Source organism: Lepidochelys olivacea (assembly GCF_965140295.1).
Source record: "Lepidochelys olivacea isolate rLepOli2 genome assembly, chromosome: 10".
Classification (NCBI taxonomy): Eukaryota; Metazoa; Chordata; order Testudines; family Cheloniidae; genus Lepidochelys; species Lepidochelys olivacea.
In genome coordinates this window covers 60,265,475-60,292,931 of record NC_140420.1, presented here as the reverse complement: position 1 = coordinate 60,292,931, position 27,457 = coordinate 60,265,475, and the positions used below count along the sequence as shown (strand labels likewise).

The window sequence follows — 27,457 nt, the reverse complement described above, 5'->3', positions numbered from 1 at the left end:
TATTGTGTATCCAAAGGCTTCTGGTCTCCTTAGTAGATTTAGCATGAATGCTGCGTGCCCAAATAGATCCAGAAACTGGAGAATATATAATATTCTAGACTTATAATATTTGCACGAAAAGTGTAAAGTTTATACAAAATGCAAATAGCACAATCAGAAGAAACAGATTTCTGGATTATATGATAACTACTCAGGCTGACAAGTGCAAAACATTATTAGCACTAATTGGTTGTGGGGTACCATTTTCCATGTCCAAACTCAGAAATGCAAAAAGTAAGTTAGCTGAAAATAACTTAACATGGGAAAGAACATCAAGGATTAAACAAAGTATCGCTTTCAATGTTATTAATTATATTTACTGTAGCGCCTACGAGCCCCTATCATGGACCAGAACCCCATTGGGCTAGCTGCTGTACAAACAGAACAAAAGGACAGCCCCTGTCTAACATAAAATGGGATTATAAACAAATTGTTTATGTCACACTCCACAATGGGTTAAATTTGCATAAATGGATAGCTAAACTGCATATGCAAACTAGATAATTGCACAATCAATAACAGTCTAAAAGGCAAACTACATATATGAAAGTTTAATTTTATGTATATTTATAAGCATATTTTTGAAAGTGAAGTTTTTTATCTCAAGCTTAACAACAAATGATGGCAGACTATTATCAATATGAAGATAATGTAACAGTATAACAGACAACTCTATTCTGCTGCATATGGAAATGATTTTCACCTTTTAAAGATGTTAACAGAGCAAAAGAAATTCATTTCGCTGGTAAGAGGAATGTGTCAGATGAATAAAATAAGAAGTTGCAACTATTTGTTGCAATAATAAGACCAGAGGGCTTTTCTAATGCAGTAAGTAGGAAAAGCTACCATGTTATTGTCTTTTCAGAATATCCAATACCTATCGCCCTGAAAAGCTCATTACTTCTGTTAAAGAAATGATACAGTATTAAAAAAATACTCATTAACAGTCTCTGAAAGTAAGAAGCATTCTACCATCACTTTTTATAAGGGCTGTCAAGTGATATAAAAAGTAAATTAATCACACTGTTAAACAATACAATACCATTTATTTAAATATTTTTGGATGTTTTCTACATTTAAAAACATATGGATTTCAATAACACAGAATACGAAGTGTACAGTGCTCATTTTATATTTATTTTTTATTACAAGTATTTGCACTGTATAAAAAAAGAAAAGACGGTTACTCACCTTTGTAATTGTTGTTCTTTGAGATGTGTTGCTCATACCCATTCCAAATAGGTGTGTGCGAGCCGCGTGCATGATCGTCGGAAGATTTTTACCCTAGCAACACTCCGTGGGTCGGCTGAGGCACCCCCTGGAGTGACGCCTTCATGGCGCCGGATATATGCCCCATCCGACCCAGCACCCCCTCAGTTCTTTCTTGCCAGCTACTCTGACAGAGGGGAAGGAGGGCAGGTTTGGAATGGATATGAGCACCACATCTCGAAGAACAACCGTTACAAAGGTGAGTAACCGTCTTTTCTTCTTCGAGTGCTTGCTCATATCAATTCCAATTAGGTGACTCCCAAGCCTTACCAAGGCGGTGGGGTCGGAGTGAGATGTCACAGAGTGAAGGACTGCTGAACCAAATGCAACATCACCCCTGGACTGCTGAATTATCGCATAGTGGGTAGTGAAGGTACGCACTGACGACCAAGTCGCTGCCCTACAGATTCCTGTATGGGAACGTCTGCCAGGAAAGCAAGAGGATGAACTCTGAGCCAGTGTGGAGTGGGTGGTAAGGTGCATAGTTGGGACACCAGCCAAGTCATAGCACACATGGATGCATGATGTGATCCAGGACGAGATGTGCTGGGAGCAGACAGGAAGGCCCTTCATCCAATCTGCCACAGCAACAAACAGCTGCAATGTTTTCCTGAAAGGTTTTGTTTGCTTGATGTAGAAGGCGAGGGCCCTGCGAATGTCCAGGGAGTGCAGCTGTTGTTCCCGTCAAAAGGCGTGCAGCTTCGGGCAGAAGACAGGGAGGAAGATATCCTGGTTGTGATGGAAGGCGGACACCACCTTAGGGAGGAAGGCTGGGTGGGGTTGCAGCTGTACCTTGTCCTTGAAGAACACAGTATACAATGGTTCCGATGTGAGTGCTCTGAGCTCAGGACACATGCCTCGCCGAGGTGATAGCTACGAGGAAGGCAGTCTTCCATGAAAGGTACAGGAGTGAGCAGGTGGCCATCGGCTCGAATGGGGCACCCACGAGTTTGGAGAGGACCAGGTTAAAATCCCACTTAGGGACCGGTTGCTGAATACGTGGGAACAGGCGCTCCAACCCCTTGAGAAATCTGCTGACCATGGGATTGGAGAAGACTGAACGCCCGTTTTCGCCCAGGTGGAAAGCCGAAATAGCTGCCAGGTACACTCTGATGGATGATATTGCCAAGCCCTGCTATTTTAAGGACAGGAGGTAGTCCAAGATGATAGGTACTGACACCTGTAGGAGGGACGTATGAGTGAGGGCACCAGCAGGAAAAACGCTTCCACTTGACTAAATACGTGGACCTGGTAGAGGGCTTCCTGCTACCCAAAAGGACCTTCTGAACCAAACGAGAGCACCGCAGCTCAGATTGAGTTAGCCATGCAGAATCCATGCTGTAAGGTGGAGGGACTGCAGGTCGGGATAACAGAGTCGTCCGTGGTCCTGAGTGATCAGGTCTGGCCACAGCGGGAGTGGAATTGGAGTGTCCACCGATAGCTCTAGGAGAGTGGTATACCAGTGCTGTCTGGGCCACGCCGGGGCGACTAAAATCAGACCGGCTCTGTCCCTGTGCAGCTTGAGCAGGACCCTGTGGACTAGCGGGAATGGAGGAAAGGCATAGCACAGGTGATCCTTCCACTGTATTAGGAAAGCATCCGACAGGGAACCTGGAGAGCATTCTTGGAGAGAGCAGAACACCTGGCATTTCCGATTCTCACGAGAGATGAATAGATCTATCAGGGGAAAGCCCCACTTCAGGAAGACAAGAGTGGATGACGTCCAGGTGAACTGACCACTCGTGAGCCTGGAATGATCTGGTGAGGTGGTTATCTAAGGTGTTTTGGACTCCCGGGAGAGACGCTGCCACCAGATGGATCAAGTGGGCTATGCAGAATTCCCACAGATGAGTGGCCTCTTGACAGAAGTGGGGATGACTGGGCTCCCCCTTGCTTGTTGATGTAAAACATGGCTGTTGTGTTGTCTGTGAGGACTTCCACACAATGGCCTGGAATGCGCTCTCGGAATGCTTGACACGCCAGACACACTGCTCCGAGATCCCAAACGTTGACGTGAAGGGATAACTCTCCTGCCGACCATAGCCTGTGTGTACCGAGGTTCCCGAGGTGGGCTCCCCATCCCAGGGACGACGCATCCGTGACTAGGGACATGGAGAGCTGCGGGGTGTAAAATGACACCCCTTCGCACACTGATTTGGGGTCCAGCCACCAGCCTAGAAAGGCTAATATCCCTGACCGTGCTCAAGCTGTCCCGACCTGTACACTGTTGATAGCCAGGCTTGGAGTGGACATAGTCACAGCCTGGCGTGCTGGTCACATACGTGCAAGAGGCCATGTGTCCCAGGAGGCATAGGCATGTTTTCACGGTCAAGGTCGGGAAGCTTTGCAGGCTCTGGACGATGTTCGTCAGGAATTGGAAGCGTGCTTCTGGCAGAAGTGCCCGGGCTAGGCCTGAGTCTAAGACTGCTCTTATGAATTCTATCCTCTGGGTTGGTACCAGAGTGCATTTCACAACACTGAGCAGGAGGCCCAGTCGATCGAACATGTTCATGGTGAGCTGAACATGAGACTGCACCTGATCCCTAGAGCGACCCCAAATAAGCCAGTTGTCGAGATATGGGAACACTTGGATCTGTTGTCGACGAAGGGAGGCAGCCAAAACAGCCATGCACTTGGTAAACACCCTGGGGGGCCATAGACAGGCTGAAAGGAAGGACGGTGAATTGAAAGTGCTGTTGATTGACCACAAAGCGAAGGAAACGTCTGTGCGCTGGGTAGAATGCAACGTGGAAGTATGCACCCTTCATGTCGAGGGCGGAGTACCAGTCTCCAGGATCTAGGGAAGGAATAATGGTCCCTAGTGAGACCATGCAGAACCTCAACTTTACCATGAATTTGTTGAGTCCACCTAGGTCCAAGATAGGCTGAAGCCCGCCCTTGGCCTTGGGGATTAAGTAGTAATGGGAGTAAAAATCCCTGCTCCTTGACTCTCTTGGAACCTCCTCTATCGCTCCCACAGCCAGAAGTGATTGGACCTTCTGTAGAAGGAGGTGCTCGTGAGAAGGGTCCCTGAAGAGGGACGGGGAAGGAGGGTGGGAGGGGGGGAAAAAGCAAATTGGACGGAGTATCCCCTTTCCACCGTGTGTAGGACCCAACCATCTGATGTTATGTGAGACCACACAAGGAGGAAATGGGAGAGACTATTTTGGAAAGGTGGGGAAGGATCCTGAATGGAGACTGGTGCTCCATCCTCGGGTGCACCTTCAAAAGTTCTGCTGATGGCTTGGAAGGGCCCTGGACTTGGTTGGCTTGGTGCTCTATTTGTTTTCTTTTACCACCTTGGCTGCGTCTTCTAAAGAACTCCTGTCTTGGCGAGGGGGAGGGTAGGATCTCTGAGGCTGCGGTCTGAAGGGCCTTCTCTGTGTTACTGGGGTACGCATTCCCAGAGAGTGCATGATAATTCTCGAGTCCTTCAGACTCTGCAGCCTTGAGTCCGTCTTTTCGGAGAACAGGCCCTTACCATCAAAGCGCAGGTCCTGGAGGGTCTGCTGCAACTTTGGTGGTAAGCTAGAGACCTGCAGCCACGAGATGCGGCGCATGGCTATGCCCGAGGCCAGGGTCTTAGCTGCTGAGTCCGCCTCGTCCAGAGAGGCTTGTTGGCCACCCTGAGCTGCAAGCCTCCGTCTGAGTACACCTTGTGCCCAAACAAGTCTAGTCATCTAGCGTCCTTTGATTTAGGTGCTGGGGCCTGCTGATCGTGCCGTTCCTTCTCATTGACCGAAGCCACGACAAGGGTGCATGGTTGGGGGGTGTGTGTAGAGGTACTCGTATTCCTCTGAGGGGACAAAGTACTTCCTTTCCACCCCCTTGGCCATACGTGGAATAGAGGCTGGCGACTGCCAGATTGTCTTGTCATTGGCCTGTATATTCCGTATGACGGGGAGGGCCACTCTGGACGGTGCCTCTGCCGACAGAATGTCAACCACAGGGTCCTCTACCTCCACCACCTCCTCTATCTGGAGGTTCATATTATGTGCCACCCTGCGGAGCAGTTCCTGGTGGGCGTGAAGGTCCATAGGAGGAGTGCCCGAAACTGTAGTCCCCGCCACTGCCTCATCAGGTGAGGACAAGGAAGATACCCCCAGGACTAAGGGACCTGCGTGAGGTCCTCTTGTGGAGGATCTTGTTGCCCAAGGTCCACCACGCTAGGAGTGTGGGCCTGTATTGGTGCTGGAGCAGTCATCTCAGAACCCCCCAGGGGTGGGCATGAGACACAGTGTCCTCTGGTACTTGGGGCTCTGAAGAGGCAGAACGGGAAGCCCCGAAGGAACCCCTTGGGCCTGATGGTATGCCCAAGGGGTCCAAAAAGACCACTGTGGAGGTCCTTGGGACACAGTGTCCTCTGGTACTCGGGGCTCTGAAGGAGCAGAACGGGAAGCCCCCGAAGGAACCCCTTGGACCTGATGGTATGCCCAAGGGGTCCAAAAAGACCACTGTGGAGGTCCTTGGCCCGAGTCCTGGCCTTCGTTCAGCCACTGGCCTGCACCGTCCTCGCCCTGGTCCTAGTAGCCACCTTGTGGGCATGACGACGTAGAGGTGGAAAGAGACAGCCAAGGCAGTGCCGTATGTGTCGGTGCAGAGTTCTCCGGTGCTGTGATGCAGAATAGTACCGAGACGTCGATCGGTGCCTGCGGTTGTATCGGTACCAGGAGCCTGATCTGGCTCTCGATGGTGACCTCCTGCGACATAGGTGCTGGGAACGGCTCTGGGTCAAGTGCCGCTCTAACTGGTACCTGGAGCAGTGCCAGGAGTCCGATCGGTACCGGCCGTACTGCAATTCGGATCTCTGCAAACTGGACAAAGGCCATGACCTGGGCCAAGGACCTCCACAGTAGTCTTTTTGGACCCCCGGGCATACCATCACAATCTTGGTCCCAGCACCAGTGCCATTTTGCTTCACTTGGCAACGGCAGTCGTATCAGGGATTGTTTTCCCTTCGACGTCACCGTCCGTACCCGAGGTGCCGCCGGCTGCAGAGGAGTCGGCTCTGTGAGCATGATCAAGTCCCTCACTGTTGAAAAGGTCTCTGGTGTGGAGAGCAGTCTCAGCTCAACCGTGGTGTGCACTACGGAGCTTACATGCACCAGACTCGACGGCCCTTGGGGTGCTGGAGTCGACGGTGCAGGAGCCGTTACTTGTCCTGGGCGCTCTGGCAATGGACGCGGCTCCAACTGCGGTGTCCACTTTTGTCGGTGTCGAACCGACAAAAAAGAAGCAGTTGGCACCTGCTTGGGCTGCTGCTTCTTCTGGCCCGGAGATAGGGACCGGTGCCGTAGTGGTGGAGGTGCCGGGGAGACCTGGTGCCCTGAGTCTTTAGCAGAGTCTGAACGCGGTGCTGGACCAGTCGGTGCCGCAGGGGCACTCCGCACTGAAGACTATGCCGAGTCCTGGTGCCTAGAGGAAGGGACCGGGCTAAGTCCTGCTCCTTTTTGGTCCTCGGCTTGAAGGTTTTGCAAATGTGGCACCTGTCCATTTGGTGGGATTCCCCCAGAGACTTTAGGCAAGAGTCATGAGGGTCTCCTGTTGGCATCGGCTTCAGGCAAGCCGAGCAGGGTTTGAAGCCCAGAGACCCAGGCATGGGCCCCAGTACCGGGACAGGGGAGAGAGGAGAAGACCCCGTTTCCCCCCCACTAACTAAACTAAATCTAACTATACTAAGTAACTATTAACAACTACTAACAACTAATCACAAACTATGAACACGTACTAAAGCGAATGCTAGGGAGAGTGGAGATCAGCTATGCTGCGCTTCACAGTTCCAAAGACAGTCATGGGCAGTAAGAAGGAACTGAGGGGGTGCTAGGTCAGCTGGGGCATATATCCGGCGCCATGGCAGCGCCACTTCAGGGGACGCCTCAGCCAACCCACCAAGTGTTGCTAGGGTAAAAATATTCCGATGATCATGCATGTGGCATGCACACACCTAATTGGAATCGATATGAGCAAGCACTCAAAGAAGAATAGTATTTTTCAATTCACCTAATATAAGTACTGTAGTACAATCTTTATCATGAAAGTTGAATTTACAGATGTAGAATTATGTACAAAAAACTGCATTCAAAAATAAAACAATGTAAAATTTTAGAGCCTGCAAGTCCACTCAGTCCTAACTCTTGTTCAGCCAATTGCTTGGACAAACAAGTTTGTTTACATTTGAGGAAGATAACGCTGCCCACTTCTTGTTTACAATGTCACCTAAAAGTGAGAACAGGTGTTCTCATGGCAGTGTTGTAGCTGGAGTCACAACATATTTATGTGCCAGATGCATTAAAGATTCATATGTTCCTTCATGCTTCAACCACCATTCCAGAGGACATGCACCCATGCTGATGATGGGTTCTGGTTGATAACAATCCAAAGCAGTGTGGACCAATGCATGTTCATTTTCATTATCTGAGTCAAATGCCACCAGTAGAAGGCTGATTTTCTTTTTTTTTTGGTGGTTGGGGTTCTGTAGTTTCAGCATCAGAGTGTTGCTCTTTTAAGACTTCTGAAAGTATGCTCTACACCTCGTCCCTCTAAGATTTTGGAAGGCACTTCAGATTCTTAAGCCTTGGGTTGAGTGCTATCTTTAGAAATCTCATTGGTACCTTCTTTGTGTTCTGTCAAATCTGTAGTGAAAGTGTTCTTAAAATGAACATGTGCTGGGTCATCATTCGAGACTGCTATCACAAGAAATATGTGGCAGAATGCAAGTAAAATAGACCAGGGAACATACAATTCTCATACAAAAACAAAATCTACATTTGTAAGTTGCACTTTCACGACAAAGATTGCACTACAATACTTGAATGAGTTGAACTGAAAAATACTATTTCTTTTGTTTATCATTTTTACAGTGCAAATATTTGTAATACACAATGTACAGTTTGATTTCAATTACAACACAATACTATATGAAAAAGTGGGAAAACATCCAAAGTATTTAATAAATTTCAATTGGTATTCTATTGTTTAACAGTATGATTTAAACTGCGATTAATCATGGTAATTTTTTTAATAATGATTAATTTTGAGTTAATCACATGAGTTAACTGCAATTAATCAACAGCCCTACTTTTTAATGTACAAATCAGCAGCTGTAGAAGTCAATGGGGCCTATTCTGAGTGCATTTGTATAACTCGCATAAAAGTGAATCGGAGTTAAGTCTATGCATCTTTAAGTGATTTGAGGGCCAGATCCTCAATTCTATTACTATTACTTCATCCTAAATCAGCATAGCTCCACTGAAGTCATTGCAGCTACACTGGATTTACAAAAAGAAAAGGAGTACTTGTGGCACCTTAGAGACTAACACATTTATTTGAGCATAAGCTTTGAGCTGTAGCTCTACAGTGCCACAGGTACTCCTTTTCTTTTTGCGGATATAGACTAACACGGCTGCTACTCTGAAACTGGATTTACACTCACTGAAGACATAACCCTAGAACTTTAAGTTCTCCATTGGTAAGGATGATCATATTATACAGTGCTCTGTTATAATAAATTCCATTGTGCATTCTTCCTTTTGTCTATTCATTCTTCACTAGAGGAGCTGCCTAGCAGCTCCTCAAAAACAAAGGCCACCATGTCCTATACAGCATTGTATCTAGTACTCTAAACTCAGTTTTTCCAGTAGCAAAGTGTCTTCTTTCTAACTGGAACTTGAGACACAGGCTTGTGCATAATTCTTGTTATCCCGAGAATACATGGGATAACATGGTATTCCCATGTATTCATCATGGTATTCTTTTGAGGGTAGTTTAGTACTATTGACATCAGCAATAAATCAGTTATGTGCCCAGTATTCCAATATACTCCTCAAATTTAGAGCTAAGACCATGCAGCTACTGGTCTAAAGAATTTTAGAGTCAGTTAATTCTCACCTCCCGTGGTTGTGGTATTTCCATTTTATAGATGGGGGTGGGGGGAACAGGATAAAGCGTCTAAGGGCACAAAATTTGAGAATTCTTTTTACCTTCACGGTGAACAGGAATGCATTGTTATATTTGCTATATGGAACACATTCCTTTTATTCATAGGTAACATTTGAAGAACTAGATCTTGATCTGGTCTAGAAGGAGGGCTTTAGAACCGTAAACATGCTTTTAGCTGGTCATTGTGGATAAGTCAACACGTGGTTGCTGAGCATATTTTCCAAAAAGTGGTTCAGTGAAATAATAATATTTTCAGTGCAACTGGGACACAAGTGGGGATAGGAAAGAGGGAAAATCATGAGGAAGAAGGGACTAGGAATGAAGAGGGAAAAGGAGCAGAAGAAAGATTAAGTAAAGGCTAGGTTTATGCATTTTAAAATGTTTCTCGCCTATGTGAAACCCAATTTAACCTGTCAACCTTTTCTTTGTTTGAGTAAATTGGGAGTTGGAGATTCCCCATCTCTTACCTTGAACCTGCAAAGCCTCAAGGGCCTGCAGCATTTTGTAGTCCTCATTGTATTTTGCCTTACTTTAAAAAAAGTAAAAAAGGTAGCACCATTGTTTCTCATATTTGCATTTCTATAAATATAACAAATCCTTGACTATGCAGGTGTAGGTGGTCTAGGATTCTAGTGCTGACTCTGATCAATTTGCAGTGTGGATTATTTATGGTCTTTAGGTAGCACCCAATGGCCTCAGTTAATGTTGGTGTCTCCTTGTATTTTGGTGTTATGTGTCTGTATAAGACAGTCTGACCCAAAGCTTATCAAATGAGTGAAAGAAAGGGATAAGTCAATTACACAGTCAGAATGACTGCTGGCAAATGTTAATTCCAGTCTTTTATTTTAAAAAACCTGTTATGTGAGTGAGCAAAGGAGTAGGAAAAGGAAGTACATGTGACATTGAAGAATAGGAAAGGAAAGACTGAGAACGGAGAACATACAGAGTTACAGAGGAAGATAGGTGAGAAAAGGTCAAAACTAACAGCGAATCAGTGAAGAAGAACACACAGAGTCCAAACTGGAAGGGGGAAAAAAAAAGTCTGATTTCACTTGTATCCAGAGAACTGTGGGAAATGCGGTTGCCTCCTCAGTTCCCGCTTGATGGGAACGTCTCCCCTTGAGACAGCACCACATCAAACATTGTACTTCCTGCCCCATCCCATGTGGCTGGGATTACTGTGAAGCCTAGACCTCTACTAAGGCCTTCCCACTCTGGGAAATTCAGCACAGCTCGTCAAGAGAGGAAGGAGAACAACTGCTCTTGGCTGGGTTCTCTGTCTTAGTTTTCCCACTTTAAAAAGGCTGCTTCAAGATTTCTTTAGCAATTTGTGAAGTTTTCTGATCTTTGGATGAAGGCACTATATGCAAGTGGAAACATTCATCTGAATTTATTTTCCTCCCATCCCCAGTTTTGCTGCATAAGTTTCCTTAAAGCTGAATGGTTTTGCAAATGGATGAAAACTGAAAAATAAAAAAAATGTACACAGCTAGATTACTTCAATTGTATTTCTTACTGTGCCAGTTTTCTGTCTGTTTTCAGCAAAAAAGGATATTTAAAAATAAAGATGTTTAAAATTAAGAGTAACCAAAAAGAAAGCCCTCTAAATCTCCTCTGTACCTTACAGGAAGCTAGAATGAGAAATAAGAAAACAACAAGAGTCAGTCTAATCTTTAGGGCAGGGGTCGGCAACCTATGGCACGCGTGCCAAAGACGGCACGCTGCTGCCTGCTGGGTCCCAGCCACCGGCCCCACTCAGCCCGCTGCCGAACCCAGGCCGGGACCCTGGCAGGCAGCAGCGTGCCATTAAAAATCCTGCCTGCCCCGGCTCGCTCTTCTCCGCCCCCACACTGGGGCAAGGTGAAGAAGCTTCGTCCTGCTAGCTGCTGCTGCAGGGCAGGCAAGGTTCCGCCCCTCCCCCACCATGCTGGGTTCCTGCCCCTCCTCCTCTCCCTTCCAGCCACCAATCAGCTGATGGTCCTTGCGAGGGAGGGGAGAAGCGGAGCCACAGCGTGCTGGCTGCTCCAGGGAGGAGGCGGAGAAGAGGTGGGGCGGGGGGGAGGGCTTGGGGAAGGCGGGGAGGGGGAAATCAGGGCATATCCCCTCCAGCCCCCTGCCGTGAGCTGCTCTGGGCAGGGAGCTGGGAGCACCCCCACAACCCTAGCCCACACCCCTCTGCCCTGACTCCAGCACCCCCCCACACCCTATGCCCTGACTCCAGCACCCCCCCCAAGCTTTCTACCCTGACTCCAGCACCCCCCACACATACCCAGCCCCCCCATGCCCTGACTCCTGCACCCCCCCAGCACCAAATGGGAGCTCCTGTACCCACCCCCCACATTCCTGCCTGCACCCCACGCACCAAATGGGAGCTGCACATGTAAGCACTCCACACCCAAACCTCCTGTCCCGAATGAGCCCCTTCCCTCATTCTAGCTCCTGGCCAGACCCTACACCCCAACCTGCTCCTTCACCCCCAGCCCTGTGCTCAGTGCACTCCCACCCTCAGCTCAGTACAGAAAGAGAAAGAGAATGGGCTAGAACCAGGGAGAAGGTAGGTACCCACTCTATGTAGGCAGGGCCAGGATCCCAGACCAGCAGTGGGCTGAGCAGGGCCGGCAGCTGGGACCCTGGCTGGCAGGAGCTGGCGGACGGAACCCCAGACTGGCAGCGGGCTGAGTGGCAGCAGGCTGAGCCGCTCAGCCCACTGCCGGTGTGGGATCCTGGCTGCCAGCCCCACAGCCTGCTGCCGGTCTGGGGTTCTGGCTGCCAGCCCCTTGCCAGCCGGGGTCCCGGCTGCAGGCCCTGCTCAGTCTACTGCCAGCCTAGGTGAACAGAACCCCAGGCTGGCAGCGGTCTGAGCGGGCCAGCGGCATAAGATCAGCATTTTAATTTAATTTTAAATGAAGCTTCTTGAATATTTTGAAAACCTTGTTTACTTTACATACGACAATAGTTTAGTTATATAATATATAGACTTATAGAGAGAGACCTTCTAAAAAACATTAAAATGTATTAATGGCACGCGAAACCTCAAAGTGAATAAATGAAGACTCAGCACACCACTTCTAAAAGGCTGCTGACCCCTGCTTTAGGGTGTGAACATCAAACCTTAGTTTCTTCAGGAATAAAGAGTAAGAGAACTCATATTTATTAGTAGAAGCCCATACCCAAGCATAACATTGTTTAGGTTGCATTATTTTAGTTCTGAGGTAGATCTGTGCCAAAAGATTAGAAAAGGCAGAATTTAATAAAGTATATTGATACTATACATTTGTCCCAATGAATAATATATAATTGTGTATGCCAACAGGATTGCTTTAGGTCATCTTAAATACAAACCGGTAATTGATGAAGAGGAACATCCACTTGACCTAGGAAGTCATCTCTTGTCTGGGGAAAAAAAAGGAAAAGTTTTAAATCATGAAAAATGTTATGAAGCGATAAACCCATAAGATATTGTCTCTAGCTCATGGAAAGCCCTAATACTGCAATGCATTCTAAGAATTTGAAGTTATCCTATGTAATGTAAATTGTATAAAACTCAGATACAAATGTTTACTACCCTCTCTTCCAATACCCTCCCTCAAGCCTGACATCTTTTATCATACCTAATGGAAGTACTGATTTAAAGGACTCTTGGAAGTCAAGCCAGTTCCCTGCTCACCCTCTCAATCAGTAAAAACGGATGGGCTCTTAGTATACACAACACCACTTGAAACAATTATAGATGGGGCCGATATCACAGCATATTAAGGTTGCCTGATACTGCCAATTACAAGACCCTGTTTTCAGTTCCTTATAACTGGCAAATTTTAACCACATGGGCTGAAAGCTTATATGCCAGGTGTCTGCCACAGGCATAAATTGATTGGTTTTTGCTGAAATTTTCCATTCAGCTATTTCTGAGAATGAGGTTAGTGTCAAATTTCAAATCCTTGGTCCAAAGAAAAGGTCACCAGAACTTAACATGGGGAAAATATGTTTTACCCATGTTAAGTTCTGGTGACCTTTTCTTTGGACAGCTTTGGACCAAGGATTTGAAATTTGACACTAAGCCCATCCACTTGCAGAGATGTGCCTTTTGCCATTCCATGAAAATCCACCCAAATCTGACCTTTGGGGGGAAAAAGATCAGTTTGCATAAGCTCAGAGACTAGGTTTTAAGCAGCAAACATCAATTCACTCCTCAATGAGCATGTTCCATCCTCTTTATAGGTCCTAGTGCTGACCAGACAGCTCCTACAACATCCCTACACATAAAATGAGCATACTCCTTCCAGCCCAGGAATAAAACCAGAGTTTCCCTTGTAATGTCTGCTTTGGGCTTAGCACTGGAACTGAGATCAGGGAGCCTGTCTTTCCTGTGCTCTTACTGACACACATCACCTTCCCAGTGGCACTTAAGTACTGTGGAGGAGGAAACTGATGCAAATGCAGAAGGGACAAAAGCCAGCCCACAGAGGAAGAGAAAGGAGTAGAGTGGGAGCCTGCTGAGACAAAGATTGGATTTTGGGGAAGGAGGGGGAAATACCAGGAAAAGAAATTGGGACTGTCTGGGCAATGAGACTGAACTAGAAACCTAGAATGCCTACAGCCTCATTTTTCAGAGTGCTCAACATTATATAGGTCTTGGCATCTTCAAGGAACAGCTCCCATTGACTTCAGTTGGACCTGAGTGCGCCCAACACTTCTGCAAATCAAAACCCAAGGTAGGGTGACCAGATGTCCCAATTTTATAGGGACAGTCCCAACATTCAGGGCTTTGTCTTACATAGGCGAGGCGCCCATTATCCCCCACTACGTCCCCATTTTTCACACTTGCTATCTGGTCACCCTACACCAGGGTCTCGGGTTGGGCACCCAGAAGATGAGGACCACAAAGTTAATGAGCACCTGCGAAGGGTTTGGTTCAAGTGATTTGCCCAGCATCACACAGGAACTCTGACAGAGGCAAAGATTGAATGCCACCCTAGGGAATTGGATTCTACAGCCTTAACCATTAGACAATGCTTTCTTTTTGTACTTTCTTTACACTGGGTCTACTTTTATTCTTAATGGAATGTTAGTCATGTACCCTCCCACTGACGGAGCAAGTATCTATTGAACTCAAATATCCAATGAGCATGCTTCAATAACCTATCCATGCTCAGCTATGAGAGCACACTGAATGATGCATGCTGGTTACTGAAGCAGAGCTAGTCACCACCGTACATAAACTATTTATGCTAGCCGTAAACCTCCCTCCCAAAATGGGAAGGTCAGGGTGGCTGTAACCCCCAGACACCTGTTCATGGCATTCTCCTCACTGGGTGGAGGACTCACAACTTAAGCAATACATTTCATCTAGAACAAAGAGAAACAAAAACAAGTTTACACAATTAGTCCTCAGCACAGTTACTGAAGGATATGAAATGAAAACTGTCCCATTCAACTAGTATAATTATTTTCATATGAATGAACTAACAACGAAAATTAATATGGTGCTTGCTTTTTGGTATTAATGCCTTTCCTGAAAATATTCAATTTATATTTTCAATGTCATTTTAACAGCGGTAAATCACCAAATCATAAGCAAAAGTGTCACCATCATTGAGTAATTCAAATTCAGTTTTTAAGTTTGGAAAAAGTTCTGGCCTACACCACAGACTCCTGTTTAAGATACTTCCAAATACAATGCAACCAGCCTTAGTGCCTTTACTAAAACCCACTGAAGTCACTAGCAGTCCTTTGATTTCTATAGGCTTTGGATCAGGCCACTAGGTTCTCATTCTTTGATCTACAGAGCACCCAAAATATATTTTAATGTGATTAGAAGATTCTCTCACAGAATGCTTTAGTGTTCAGAGCCTCTGTATGCAACCTAGTACTTATGCCATGAAAAAAAAAAGTTACTCTTGCTGGGAAGAAATTTTCAAGAGAACACACTTAAGTTTTCCAATATTTTGTTCCCTAATCTATTTGATTTTCCAAGAAGCTGGAGAAACTGCATCCATCTCATTAACATTTACTGTAGCAAGCAGTAGTATTTAGAGTTTTTAGACTATTGGCTTGCAGGTCTGCAAAATTAAAAGCAGATCATTGTTTGCTTTGAACTCAGCCTCCTCTTAACCTCGGCGTTTCCTTATTACTGTGGTTTACTATTTTAGCTCCCATTTTAGAGGGGCTTTCAAATATTAGACACTGTGACAACTCTCAGCATTCTAGGTGGAGTAGAAGTGTACCTCTCAAACTCCTGCTCACTTGCAGTTTTAACTCTTGTAGCTACTTTACTCTTTAGAGATCTGCACCAAAACTGAAAATTTCTCAGACTGGGGCAAAAACTAATCAGACAGCAAGGATAAAAACCAGCAGAACTTTTCAGCATTGCAGAAAGTGAAGAAGAAACATCTGCAGCCCCAGTGGAGTGACAGTGTATTGCAGAGATAGCTGCTCAATTTAAAGCAGTCCTGGACACCCTCCTGGAAAAATTGTAAGCTAGAATTTAACCAACACCCTACAGTTTAAGGAGCAAAAAAACCCACTTTAATAGATTCAATATGCCCACCACTTCAATTAAGGGGAGAGAACTCTCAAAAGGGAGGCCTGCAAGCAAGACAAAGAGGAGAATCTATATGCCTGACATTTGCAAAAGTGTAGTTATAGCCATGTTGGTCGCAGGATAGTAGAGACACAAGGTGGGTGAGGTAATATCTTTTACTGGACCAATTTCTTTGGTGAGAGAGACAAGCTGTTCAAAGAAGAGCTCTGTGTGGCTCGAAAGCTTGTCTCTCTCACCAACAGAAATTGGTCCAATAAAAGATATTACCTCACCCAACTTGTATCTCTAATTTCCAAAGCGAACAAAGGACTACTACACGCATATTTATCACATACATGTTAGTATGTTGCTTTACAGTGAGTCTTTTAAAAAGGGCACAAACCCATTTCTGACCTCTAACAAAGCAACTTGGAAAAAGTTGCAAAATTGGCTCAAATCAACTCACCACAGGGCTAACCATTAGTATTAGAACTGTATCAGGTATGTTCCATACTTGTAAAGCAGCTCATGGCCTAGTCATGAAACAAACTTTAAAGAGAAAGGAAGCAAATGTAACACAAAACCAGTATGAGTGCTGTGTGTTGAAACTCCATAGCTTGTAGAAATCTGCCTTTAGCATTATGAGAAATGCTACCTAAGTTTAGTTGATTCTGGCTAAACCAATCAGAAATGCAATTTACCTGAAGTTACCGAAGAGCCTAAGGAGAGATGGATGTTCCACTAGAATTAAATTCAAGTGAACAGACACTTAAGTGTATGAAAGGAAGTAAAGGCTTTTGGCCTAAATTGGGTTACTATAGACCTCTAAAGCATGTTCAGAGATCCACCTCTTAATGAAGCAAGATTCTACTTGTATCATAGCTTGGTAAATACCCACTGAGCCCTTTATACTGTGAAGAGAAACTACATTTTAGGCTACTTTCTGGACTATAAGCAAGAAATTACTATTTACCATCAAGCTTGAACCCAGAATGTCTAATTCAGACCATTTTACAGCTTCAGACAGCTTGTTCAGATTTCAGCTTTATACACTTAAGGCCAGATTTTTAAAGGTAAGTAGGAGTCGAAAGGTGCAGACTGGTGCCTAAGTTTGAAATCAATAGGAGTTAGGTGTATAGGCATTTTTAAAAATCCCATTAGGCACCTAAATAACTTTCAAAATCTGGCCCTTAGCCCAAGTGCTATAAAAGAATTTCATTCGGAGAGACATGGAACACAAGACTGCAGGTGAAACTGCCACAAACGTAAGAGGCCTGCTCAATTTAAGAGGATAACATGAAATATAAATAGGGTTCCCCTTCCTGATATCAAATAGAATCCAGAATGGTGACTTAAAGCAGAATATTGGGATGTAGAGGCTACAAATTCACAATGAAATTTGAAATTATGAATAACCTTTTTTCCTGTTAAGCTTTTTGTGGTCTCATGCTTGATGAAGTTAATAGCAAAACACTATTTAATAAGGCATTAAAAGCAAGGAATTAGCATCTTAGTATGGTGGCTCTACAATATAAATGAAGGAAGCTACATATTTTTTTATTTCAGAAGTTGGAAAAATCAGAGTATCTTAAGCCATCTGTTTAGTAAAGAGGAGAAGAGAAGCTTAAACACTTGGGGTCTGTCTACAGCTGAAAGTTAAGTAAGGACATTGTGTGTGTGTGTGTGTGCGTGCACACACACACACACAAGCTATTTCCTTCAAAAACTTGTATGCTTTCTTGATGATGCCAAAAACGTAAGTTCAATGAAAGGTTTCTTATCTAGTTTTAGAATCAGATTTGGAAATCTGATACTGAAACTTTTAGAGAAGAGAACAAAAGGAACAGTTTCCTGAATTTCATGCTAGATTTTCATACAAATGCAGCCATCCAATTTTTAAATTGAAGAATTAGTTTGCAGTGGAATGGAAGGTTTGCTATTAAAGGGAGACCAACTTGAAAACTAAATTTTTTGTTTTAAAGAGATCAAGTTAGTAATTGTTTCAGGTATTACGTCTATCCCACACCAATATGGTTTTATGATCTCTCCCCCCGTTTTTAGATTTTGCTTTCCCTTCCAGCTATGTGATTTACATCCAGGGAAAAATGTAAAATGGACATACTGAATGCTGTCAAATGCAAATAAACTAAGAAACAAAATAAAAATTCTAATTTCAGTCATACTAGTAATAGTAACCATAACAGACTACAGTGTTACTTACACAATAGTTAATGTTTTCAGACAGAAGTATCAGTTTAAAACCACACCAACTTAAAATTGACAAGTACTAATGAAGATGAGAAACAGATCTTAGGAACTAGTCACATATATATAGGTTGGTACAAATTTACCCACTACTCTCACACTTCAATGTTGACTTGCAATCTCTGCTTTTGCCAATCAAGACGGTCACACTACTTGACACATTTAGCAGTTTTGCAGTGTGAACCAGTCTATATTTAAAGCCAGGCTGCAAGAAGGGGGCGGGGAGAAAAAGCATTATACTCTGTTCATTCATCTACCAGCAACACCATTCCACATGGCAGAATCTCTGAGGAGTCATTTTCATCCAATTGTGATTGCTCTGAGGCATATTCACTGGCAAAGCACCAGACTTCTAGATATATTATTGGACAGGTTAAGTCTTACAGTGTGTAGAATCAGTCTAAACTTTAACCTTTGTAGGCTTTTCACTTTCATACAAATTATTAAAAACAGATTTTAAACATTTAATATTAAATTTGAAGCAAAACCTATCAAATTAGAGGATTCCTTTTAGCAAGTCATGTAACACGATTAACTTTTTGAAACCAAGATGTGAATTCTGCTCATTTTTACATAATGGGTATATGTCTACATACAAGGACAGTGCTATTTTTAAATAAGCTATGCCAGCAAATGGCAAGCCCCTTAACATTAGCATAGGCACAGTTTTAGCATCTTTACAATCATGTCAGCTAGTCAATGTGGCAACACAACAGTGTGCTTACTTTACAAGCCATCAATGATCAAGTGTCACACAAAATCAGCCTATTTATAGTACAAAGTCTGGTGACTGATAGTAAGTAATAATGTTGTACAGTTTACTCTTGATTGCCAATTCTGTCCTTCCAAAGAAAGTAAGACTTTAAACAGACACTGAACAGTTAGGATAAACCTAAGGTCCATTGAAAACAATACAGGAAGAAAAAACTGATTATGCAATGATTATTCCCTGTATCATTGCAACACACCATGTGTTGTTTTATGTTCTTATAGTTTGGGTTTTGACAATGTTTGTTAATGCTAGAGGCCTTACAAAGGCAACAAAATATTTTATATAGGTCATGTAACTAAAGACACCACCAACTGCAGGCATTAAGCCAAACATCTAGAAGGCATTACGATTTTTTTTTTAAAAAAGGAATGAATTAACTTGCTCTCCAACACTGGCTACTCTGCCTCCTTTCTCTATCTCTTACCACAAGTGCTCACAATATCAGCTTAATAGAACTCCCCCACTTACCCTCTTCCTTCACTTTTTGTCTCCCATTGCCACTCTCTCTCTCTCTCCACGTTGTGTGTCATGGCTACACCACTCTTCATGCCCTCATAAAACATCTCTGCCTCTAAAACCTACTGGTACCTCTTCAAACAATTGCTCCCTCCCTTATCAATAATCCTAACACCTTCCTTCTTCAGATCTGTTTGTCAATTTTGTTTTTAGATTGGGGAGCTGTTGACAGAGGAAACATTTAATTTTGCTGAACACAGTAAGTTAGCTTATGATACTACTCATTAGTATTACAAAAATTTTGGTGTTCTCCTACAAACAGAATTTATGACTAGTTCTTGGGGCCCAGCTTAAAAGGATAATGTATTACAAACTGGGAGACTCGTGATTTCAAAAGCCTCAAATTACTGAATGTGTATCTCTCATTATCAGTTTTTAGGGCAAAGCATTTCCTAGTTCACAAATCTGTATGGGAGAAAGTGCTGCAACAGCTTTCCTCTCTGAAGCTTCCTTGCATTCCCAACTGGAAGCAACACTGCTACTTTTTACATCATAACCCCCACGAGCTACTGGAAAAAATATAGCTATCACTTTTGCCTACAAATTGATTTTAAAAAAAAAGGGGTTAAATGCTTATCTCAAACGTGAGAAGTTTTAACATTTGTCAAGTTATTGGCAATCCTCAAATGAAACATGCCTTTTCAAAAAAAATGTGGAATGTGGGACCAACCTCCCTCCCTGCCCTCCCCCCCCCCCCCCAAAAAAAACCAAACTCTACTTGACACTTTAAAAAACAGAACTCTCTTATTGCAAGTGTCTTTCTTCAGCATGGCTTATTGCTATCCACTTCATTCTGGTACTCACTCTCCTGCTATTTTAGGCATGCCAACCTTGATAATCAACCTTTTAGCAGTGCTTTCTTCCAGCCAGAGATTAAAATTCTTTACTGATACTAGTAGTTTGGAGGTCAAGAGGAGTCCATACTAATACATGGATCAGGTAGCAGGGGTGTTCTTTAGCAACACATCTTCTTATAAACAAGTCTGACTGCCACTGGCTTCAGAGAATAAATGCCAAAATAGCACTGAAATCCAGAAATCACATATGCTAACATAATACACTGGCAGTAGATTTTAAACTGTTTGTTTAGATATCAGTTTCATGAGAGCTTGGACCCACTTCTTTCAGAAGAGGCAGGGAAAGTAGACGCTTGAATGCAAGAACTAATTTCTTGACAAGTAGAGAATCTCAGAGTTTCTGCTTGCCAACCCAAAAGCGTATAAATGAGTGGTTCTCAAACTTTTGTATTGGTGACTCCTTTCACATAGAAAGCCTCTGAGTGCGACCCCTTCTTATAAATTAAAAACACTTTTTATATATTTAACACCATTATAAATGCTAGAGGCAAAGCGGGGTTTCGGGTGGAGGCTGACAGCTTGCGACCCCCCATATAAGAACCTTGTGACCCCCTGTGGGTTTCCTGACCCCCAGTTTAAGAGCCCCTGGTATAAATCAACATAAAATACATCCATTTTTAAAATTTTACCAATACCAGAGTTAAAAGTACATGAGGATGCAAGACAGCTGCTCAACATTCTCAGACAACCCTTAAAGGACTCTAATACAATGACAAAGTGAGTCTTAATGAGAAAAGCTGTTGGAAGAAAATAAGCTAATCATCCTGAAACCCAATACAATTAAACATGTAAAGTATATTCATTCTCATCTGTTTGAATACTTGAAGTTCATAAGTCTGAAGTCCAAGTTAACAGTGAGGCTTCTGGACATGTCTTCATTTACTATCATGAAGTGCATAAAATCTGTTTTTAAACTTAATTGGGGTTGGTTTGTCTAGCTGAACATCCTAGGATTGTCCTCAAAGTGCTCCAGTATATCACATCATTAAAAAAAAACAAAAAAACACCCAACACCCGCACACTGGTTAATTACTACATTGTTCAAAGTAACTTTTTAAGAAGCTCTTGTACAAGACCAAAGTGTTCAAGTAAGGGATTTTCTCAACCAGCTTTCCTTATTAAAATAAACATTTCTGTGCTTGTACCACAAAAAGCAGAAACTCAACATGCTTAGTTTTTCCTGCATAAATATTTGACCAGTTGCACATTAAACTAGTCTTCATACACAAGTCTATGGCTGTACGGGAGATGTGAAAGCGTATAGTTTTTATTGGAGGAACATAAGGTATCAACTGAAAACAGAAAAAAGGCCAAAACAAAAACAAACATGGATCTGGACTATTGCCACTTAAGAAAATAAGAGCTCAATGGATCCCTTTTAAACCAACATTCTTTTTACTAAAACACCCAGACATCAATGTTCCTTGTAAGTCTGACGAGAATGAACAACTTTTCATGAGCCACCAAAGTGGCCCCAGATAGTTTCCATTTCATACTACAAAGAATTATTTGGTTGATTTACACTTTAATCAAGAAAGGTCTGCTATTGCAGTTTGTTTAATAAAATGATAATATACACCATTGAGAAATGGTAGTGGTAAATTAGGAGAGCAAAAATTTGATTTATACAAATTTCAAAAAGGTTTTTACATAATTCACAAAACAATTCTCATGAAAATATAAAAGCCAAAATTGAATGACAACAATACTCTAAAAATATTAATTCCATATGTACCATAAAGTTTTTATTCAGTAATATATTTAATATCTAATAGGAAGGATTTCAAGTCAATTTTACCTATACTGTCGCATGTACTTGAAAAGTATTTACTTTGGTTGGTTCTTCATAGATAGCAATACCAAGCCTAAAAACAATCTTTTAATGTGAGACATGAAAGGAATCTTGAACACTTGCTCTGTTAGATAATATACAGTGCTTGTCAGTATTTATTAAAACTAGAAAGAAACGTTACAAATATCTATTTCCAAACTATTGGATTCTAGAAATTGTATTTACTGTATCTTGCCACACAGGCCCATTGAGGGCTTGTCTACATGGATATTTAATAGGCTGCAAGCCAGGATGTAAATGTATAGAGCAATAGCCTGCCATGCACTAACTGGACAAATGGACCCTGCTACTATGCACCAAGTTCTATAGCATTCTCTGATATACTGCTATTTAGTATGTCAAAGTGCACTATAGAACTTCAAGTGCATGGTAACAGGGCTTATACTTTGACTTAGTGTGCAGCAGACTACTGCGCTGTAGATTCACACCCTGGCTTGCCATGCACTAAGATCTTGTCTACAAGCAAGGGTTAGTTCACACTGAGTTGACACACATTAGTTGATATGCAATGTGTAAGCCATATTAATAGCATGCACATGGGATGGCTGTCCCCTCTTTCAATTTGCATCATTCTGTACATGTTAGGGGTTTGTCACATAGTGAGCGTGTGGTGTTCTTGGAGGGTATCCCATGGTCCTTTGCTTCACAGCTGAGCTTGATGCATTCTGGAATTTCTCTCATCGCACGCTGTGGGTTGAATAGCAGAGGCCAGGTAGAAGCCGGTGGTATTCTGGGACATGGGCTCAAATTAAAAAAAAAAAACAAAAACCCTGATTGCGCTCTCCATCCCGTGCATCCTCTCTTTCTGGGTAAGCTAGCACCATTTTAAAAACTGCTGTGTGTCAGCCTGGACCCAACAGTACTCTGCACTGCTGTGCCAACAACTGAGAATACAGTCTGGGCTTCATTTGAGCTCTTGGTGGCAGGTGACTTCTGTTTTGGACTTTGTCTGCTGTACCACTGACATGGCAGCAGTAGTGGAGGAAGAAGCACAAGGATGACTCCAAACAACTGCTACAACACAAGTTTTCCTGCTGTAGCTTCACATCATACAGTGCCATTTCTGGACCCAAGAAACAAGCATCAATTGGTGGGAAAGGGTCGTTCTGTAGACCTGCGATGATCAGCAGTGGTGAGAGAATTTCAGGATTGCGAAGACAATCTTCTGTGAAATGTGCTGAACTAGCCCCAGAGCTGCGGCTATAATGTACCACATGTGGTGCCCCATATCCATGGACAAGAGGTTCACCATTACTATCTGAAAGCAGGCCTGAATGTTACCAGTATAGCCAACCAATTTGGCATAGGGAGGTTGACTTTTTGGGCCTCTGTCATGCAGGCATGTAATACCTTGCATAAGGAACTGTTGCACTGGGTTATAAAGCTTTGTAATGCTCAGAAGACAGATGGCTTGTCCATGTGGGGTTTCCCAAGTTATACCGGGGAAACTGATGGTACCTGTGTGCCTATCATTCCCCCCCACTCCCCCCCCACACTAGAACTTGGAGTAAGCAGTTTTTCTCCATGATGCCCCAAGGCCTGGTTGACCACAGTGACAGGTTCACACACAAATGCAGGGTGGACTAGAAAGGTCCACAATGCTAGAATCTTTCAGAACTCAGTTTTGTTTACCGTAATGAATAAAGGAAACTTGTCTGTAGGATCACTATAGACATTGTGTGGAGACTGCTCCACTTATCCCAGAGACCTAGCTCATCCTCTGTTTTCCTGACTGATCAAGCCATTCATAGGCCACTTGAACAGAAGAAAGGAACTAGAACTATCACCTCAGTAGTTGCAGAATGACAGTGGAGCATGCTTTTGGCCATCTGAAAGGAAGGAGGTGCTGTTTAGTAGGTTGGGAGCTACAGAAAGAAAACTTGCCTAAGTTAATAATTGCATGTTTTATTTTGCGTATTTGTGAGAGTAAGCAAGAAAGTCTTAACACTGCATGGGAAGCTGAAGTGAAGAGATTAGTCCAACTGTTTAGGCACTTAGCAGGATGTTCACTACAACAGTGGTTCTCAACTGGGGTCCAGGGCCCCTGGGGGCCGTGAGCAGGCTCCGGGGGTCCTCCAAGCATGGCCAGCATTAGACTCGCTGGGGTCAAGGGCAGAAAGTCAAAGCCACAACGAATGGGGCTGATGCCTGCGGCCCTGAGCCCTGCCACCTGGAGCTGAAGCCAAAGCCTGACCAATGTAGCTTCATGGGGGCCCCAGTGGCACAGGGCCCCAGGCAACTGCCCTGCTTGCTACCCCCTAATGCTGGCCCTCACTTTTATATGCGGAAAACCAGTTCTAGCACAGGAGGACCCTGGAGTTTTTATAGCATGTTGGGGGGGCCTCAAAAAGAAAAAGGTTGAGAACCCCTGCACTAGAAGATGGAAACAGTCAAGGCAATACTGTCAGGGTTGCTACTACTCTCACTCTGAGGCTCAGGCATGAATAGGTGCAGTTGTACATCAGCTGTTATCCTGGGGAAGGAGGGAGTTGGAAGAAATGGACTGTGAGCATTGCAATTTCTTTTATGGGTTGTTTTGCCATGTACCATGCCCTGCAGATTCTCTATGAATGAATTTTAAATGTTTTTGTTATTAAACAATTATATAAAAACTTTTAAATTAAAAGAACAATGAAATACAGCTTTACAGTACTGTGAAGTGCAGCACAAAATGTGGGGCTCCAATTCACAGGTGAATATATGTCTTGCCTCTGTTCCTTGTTCTGTCGCCTTCTGGTACTGAGCGCCAGGGCTCAAAGTTATCAGGGATATTAGATGGCTCGGAGGAGCTGGGCTCCCAGGTGCAATTATTCTTGCTGGCTTGAGCTTGGGTTGGGGAGGGAATGACATCTGGGAACACAGCAGCAGTGGTACAGCGGGAAACATATGATGATGTTCCAAATACCGTACATTGTACAGGGACTGCAGAACGTGGCAAGCTCCTGGTTGAAGATACTAGATTGTCTATATACAATCTGCGTACAGATGTGGTCCCCTCATCTCGAAAAAGATATACTGGCATTAGAAAAGGTTCAGAAAAGGGCAACTAAAATGATTAGGGGTTTGGAACGGGTCCCATATGAGGAGAAATTAAAGAGGCTAGGACTTTTCAGCTTGGAAAAGAGGAGACGACGGGGGGATATGATAGAGGTATATAAAATCATGAGTGGTGTGGAGAAAGTGAATAAGGAAAAGTTATTTACTTGTTCCCATAATATAAGAACTAGGGGCCACCAAATGAAATTAATGGGTAGCAGGTTTAAAACAAATAAAAGGAAGTTTTTCTTCACTCAGCGCACAGTCAACCTCTGGAACTCCTTGCCTGAAGAGGTTGTGAAGGCTAGGACGATAACAGGGTTTAAAAGAGAACTGGATAAATTCATGGAGGTTAAGTCCATTAATGGCTATTAGCCAGGATGAGTAAGGAATGGTGTCCCTAGCCTCTGTCTGTCAGATAGATGGCAGGAGAGAGATCACTAGAGCATTACCTGTTAGGTTCACTCCCTCTGGAGTACCTGGCATTGGCCACTGTTGGTAGACAGGATACTGGGCCGGATGGACCTTTGGTCTGACCCAGTAGAGCCATTCTTATATTCTTATACACTTGCTAGCAGCATACACTGCAGCAGAGCACTCTGCTTCTGTATTGCCTCCAAGACTGGCCTCTGCGTGTTCCTGTTTTTCTCTACAGTGTGCCTGACCACTGTAACACTGTCTTTTTCTCCCTCTCTGACCTCAAATACAACCCCCAGTTCTCTTTTTAATTGTTTTAGGGGAGTCTGCAATGATACTGGCACACATTTCATTCCATATTCTCAGTTTTTCCCCTCAGGATAGCCAGGCACTCAGTTATTGTTCATATTCCAGAGAGACTATGATAACAGTTTTTAAACACTTACTTCAGTTTTTCCCTCCCTAAGACTCTCCCAAGTCTTGCGGGCTGGGGGGGAGGGGGGAGAGAAAGAGAGGGGAGGGGGGAGGGAAACAGAAATGTTAAGTGGCAAGTGCACAGAGAGTAAATGGGGATTTCTGCATGTCCAGTATATGCTGTAGGTGTTTTCTGTTGTGCCTTAGAGGTTGTGCTAGGCTGGGAATTATTTTCTCAGTTTGGCTTTGCAGTCCAAGCTATGGCTTGGAGATGCTTGTATGGTGCCAGAGGGGTTGAAGGGAGGCATCTGGGGATGAGCTGGATATTAAACCTCTCTAAACAGCCTTAATACTGTCCTGATTCTCAGGCCTGGTCTACACTACGAGTTTATGTGGGATTTAGCAGCGTTAAATCCAAATTAACCCTGCACCCATCCACATAACAAAACCATTTTTTCGACATAAAGGGCTCTTAAAACCAATTTCTGTACTCCTCCCCAACGAGGGGATTAGCGCTGAAATCAACATCGCCGTTTCCAATTAGGGTTACTGTGGACGCAATTCGAAGGTATTTGCCTCCGGGAGCTATCCCACAGTGCACCATTGTGACCGCTCTTGACAGCGCTCTGAACTTGGATGCATTGGCCAGGTGTACAGGAAAAGCCCCAGGAACTTTTGAATCTCATTTCCTGTTTGGCCAGGCAAGCTCATCAGCACAGGTGACCATGCAGTCCCAGAATCAAAAAAAGAGCTCCAGCATGGACCAAACAGGAGGTACTGGATCTGAATGCTGTATGGTGAAAGGAATCCGTGCTATCAGAACTACGTTCCAAAAGATGAAATGCCAAAACATTTCAAAAAATCTCAGAGGCCATGAGGGACAGAGGCTACATCAGGGACGCAACACAGTGTCGTGTGAAACTTAAGGAGCTCAAACAAGCGTACCAGAAAACCAAAGAATCAAACAGATGCTCCGGGACAGAGCCCCAGACATGTCACTTCTACGCTGAGCTGCATGCGATTCGGGGGGGGGGGGGGGATGCCAGCACTACCCCACCCCTGTCCATGGACTTCAATGATGGGGTTCTCTCTGCCATGGCTGAGGATTTTGCGGACGGGGAAGATGAGGACAATGACAAGCTTGGGGAGAGCACACAGTACACCATTCTCCCCGACAGCCAGGATCTTTTTATCACCCTGACTGAAATACCCTTCCAACCCAACAAAGCCGGAGAAGGGACCTCTGGTGAGTGTACCTTTTAAAATATAATACACGTTATAAAAGCAAGTGTTTTTTAATGATTAAGTAGCCCTGAGGACTTGGGATGCATTCGTGGCCAGTGCTGCTACTGGAAAAAAGTCTATTAACGTGTCTGGGGATGGAGCGGAAATCCTCCAGGGACATCTCCATGAAGCTCTCCTGGAGGTAATCTTAAAGCCTTTGCAGGTGGTTTCTGGGGAGAGCAGCTTTATTCCGTCCTCCATGGTAGGACACTTTACCATGCCATGCTAGTAGTAAGTAAACTGGTATCACTGCATGACAAAGGCTGGCAGTGTATGGT

At 44.0% G+C, this 27,457-nt stretch overlaps 1 protein-coding gene across 3 annotated transcripts in view; it reads right to left on the bottom strand.

Moving 5' to 3' along the window:
• Positions 1-27,457, bottom strand: part of NEDD4 (NEDD4 E3 ubiquitin protein ligase) — a 129,918-nt gene that overhangs the window by 28,657 nt on the left and 73,804 nt on the right. For all 3 annotated transcript variants that reach the window (XM_084640581.1, XM_084640580.1, XM_084640579.1), the window contains one exon: positions 12,589-12,639. In XM_084640581.1, coding sequence (XP_084496707.1) covers positions 12,589-12,639 — 51 coding nt within the window. The remainder of the gene's footprint in view (positions 1-12,588; positions 12,640-27,457) is intronic.